Source organism: Anastrepha ludens, chromosome 6 (assembly GCF_028408465.1).
Source record: "Anastrepha ludens isolate Willacy chromosome 6, idAnaLude1.1, whole genome shotgun sequence".
Taxonomy (NCBI): Eukaryota; Metazoa; Arthropoda; class Insecta; order Diptera; family Tephritidae; genus Anastrepha; species Anastrepha ludens.
In genome coordinates this window covers 31,556,659-31,559,467 of record NC_071502.1, presented here as the reverse complement: position 1 = coordinate 31,559,467, position 2,809 = coordinate 31,556,659, and the positions used below count along the sequence as shown (strand labels likewise).

General features: G+C 42.9%; 1 protein-coding gene across 1 annotated transcript; it reads right to left on the bottom strand.

Annotated features, from left to right (window-relative positions):
* Positions 1–604: 604 nt before the first annotated feature.
* Positions 605–2,481, bottom strand: LOC128865781 (juvenile hormone epoxide hydrolase 1). The gene is made up of 4 exons (XM_054106126.1): positions 2,111–2,481; positions 1,836–2,035; positions 1,553–1,757; positions 605–1,475 (listed from the first exon to the last, which is right to left on the bottom strand). The coding sequence occupies exons 1-4, from the start codon at positions 2,297–2,299 to the stop codon at positions 678–680; spliced, it is 1,392 nt and encodes a 463-aa protein (XP_053962101.1). The 5' UTR covers positions 2,300–2,481; the 3' UTR covers positions 605–677.
* Between the last annotated feature and the right edge of the window lie 328 nt (positions 2,482–2,809).

The window sequence follows — 2,809 nt, the reverse complement described above, 5'->3', positions numbered from 1 at the left end:
ATAAATTGATCACCGAAATAACGACGCAGTAAATTCAAAGTTTCACGGGCTGTATGGCAAATAGCGCCATCCGCCGTCGTGTAGGGACCAAATGTTGTGGAGATCACGGACTTCAACTTCCAGCATCTGGCATCAAAAGGTAGGTCATCATGGCGCGATAGCGTTCGCCGTTCACTGTTGCATTTGCGCCATCCTCGTCTTTGAAGAAATATGGTCGATGATGACTCCGACCCATAGGCCGCAACAACGCACCAAACGGTTGTTTTCAATGAATCTAGTGCCTTCGGGTTGCTTTTCAACTCAAATATGGCATTTTTGCTTATTGACGTGCATAGCCATTAAGCCAGAAAGGAGCCTCAGTGCTAAACACCTTAAATTGGCCTGAGCGCGCGTTGAACACTTTTCACAGAGCGTCGAATTTCGTAATACGATTGTACGATTTGTAAACGAGAAACGTGGCTTAGACGTAAGTCTTTCCATGATGAAATCTCAATGAATATGGAAAAAAGTATGTAGTTAGTTTCACAGTAGTCACGCGTGATCTGTCAAAAACACCCTATTAGAAGAAGTACCTCTAGTCCCATCACCATTTATACAACAACTATTTTGTTATTTTCTTTAATACAAAATTTATTAATAATTAAACCTTTTTATTTACAAACAGAAAAAGCAATAAACTACGCTTGTTTCTTCTCTCCCGTCGCCTTTTTCACAAATTCTTGGAAATTCAGATACAACACAGTCGGCATTTCCAGGGCTGCAAAGTGGCCACCCTGTTGGTAATATGTGCTAAGCATCAAATTCGGAAACTTGTCTCTGAGCGCCCAGTCAAGCGCGGATGGCAGATCGTTTTTGAAGCGCGCACATCCCATAGGCACCGGCGACGGAACGCGATCCAAATGTAGACTCAAATACTCATTGGACATATTCTCTGCGTAGAAGCGCACCGCGGTTGTGGCTGTATTTGTGAGATAGTAGATCATGATATTGTCTAGCACTGCGTCCAATTTGTACACCTTGTCGATGGCGTTGAACAGCTGATTCAGATCTGGCCCAGTAGTCGTTTGGAACTTCTCGAGTATGTATGCAGCCAGGCCAATGGGATTGGTTTGCAATGCAGTGCCAATGGTGTCCGGCTTAGTCGATTGTATGTGGAAATAACCGGCCTCCTTGAATAGATTCACATATTTCTCTGCTAATGGGAAATGGTGTCCGACAAAGAAACGCGCCGGCACAAACCGCTCTGGCATCCAGCTGGCAATGTACGTCTTAACGAGCGCCAATGGGGTGAACAGCACGCACATGTTGGAATGGAATCCCAGCACATTTTCGGGGAAAAGTGTTGCTACATTGCCACCAATTATCGAGCCCCAGTCACCACCCTGCACCAGGAACTTGTCGAATCCAACGCGCAGCATTAGGTTTCGCATCACAATGGCCATTTGAGCGGCATTAAAACCATGTTTGGTGGCGGCCTAAAAGTAGCAAGAGTTGAATTTAGGGATGGCAGCGCAATGTGCGCAAAGCAGAGAAATGGCAGAGATTTACTCACATCTGACCAGCCATAGCCAACCAATGATGGCGCAATAACTTCGTAGACGTGGTCATGCACGTCAGACACCTCGGTCAAAAGATGAATAAAGTCATAAAATTCACGCACAGAACCAGGCCAGCCATGTAACAACAACAAAGGCACTACTTTCTTCTGTTCACGCACCTCATCTGATGGTTTGGCGTGTATGAAGTGGATGTTTAGCCTAAGTAGCAAACAAAAACAAAAACAAGAAAACATAAATGAAAGTAGCAAACCAGCAACCATTTGGTTTCCCATTTACCCTTGAATCTCGGTTTTGAAGTGCGGCAGAGAATTCAGATACTCCTCGCGTGCTTTCCACTTGAGCAAATAGTAATCACGCCAATAGGTGACAACATATTGGAGAGCTTCCGTATTGAATCCGTATTCGAATTTGGTGTTGTTCAACGGTGCGGTGTACTTCCAGGTGCGGTTGAGCTGTGTGCGCAAATCGTCGATAATCTGTAGAGAATACAAATGGACGCATTAGTGTGCCATGTTTGGTAGGTTCAAATTCAAAGCTACGCTCGCACCAACCGTTTGATTGTATTCAATTTTAAAAGGCACAATATCTTTCGGTGCCGTATAGTCTTCTGCCTCGTCGCTCCCCCAATAGGCATTTGTGTCTAATTCCGGTTTGGGTAGCGCCATAAGAAAATCGTTTACTTCGCGGTAGACATAAGTGCCGAAGCTAAGTAGAAATAGGACACATAAAGCGACCTTCATGTCAACGATTATTCGCCTCAGTTCGGCTCGCTCGAATTTGCTAAATTTGAATTATCCCCGTTGCTGAGTAGCTGCCCGAAATTCACGATAAACACTTTGAAGATGGAACAGAAAATAACTTAAAAAAATTCAACGACTGCTTACGTCGGTTGCTGTCCGCACACTAAATAAGTTAGGCTAGCGGCGATTTTGCGCTATTCTTTTGGTCTCTTTGTTAAATAATTTGTATTAAAGGTATTCACATAGCAGGTGAAAATGTAAAATTTTGTATTTTTATGAGAAGACTTGGATAACATCTCCTTTGCACAAAAGTTGCCACTACACAGAAGAATCACTTGATAAATAGGCACATATCTATGTATGTCAAAATTCACATCAAGGAGAACCAAGAAAATTTTTATTAAGAAATAGTTTGATTTTTTAATTATAAAGGGTGATCAATTTAGAGATATCGGATTTTAAAGTGAAGTGAAACATCGAAAATTCGATGGGCTTCCTTGCATCAATCGA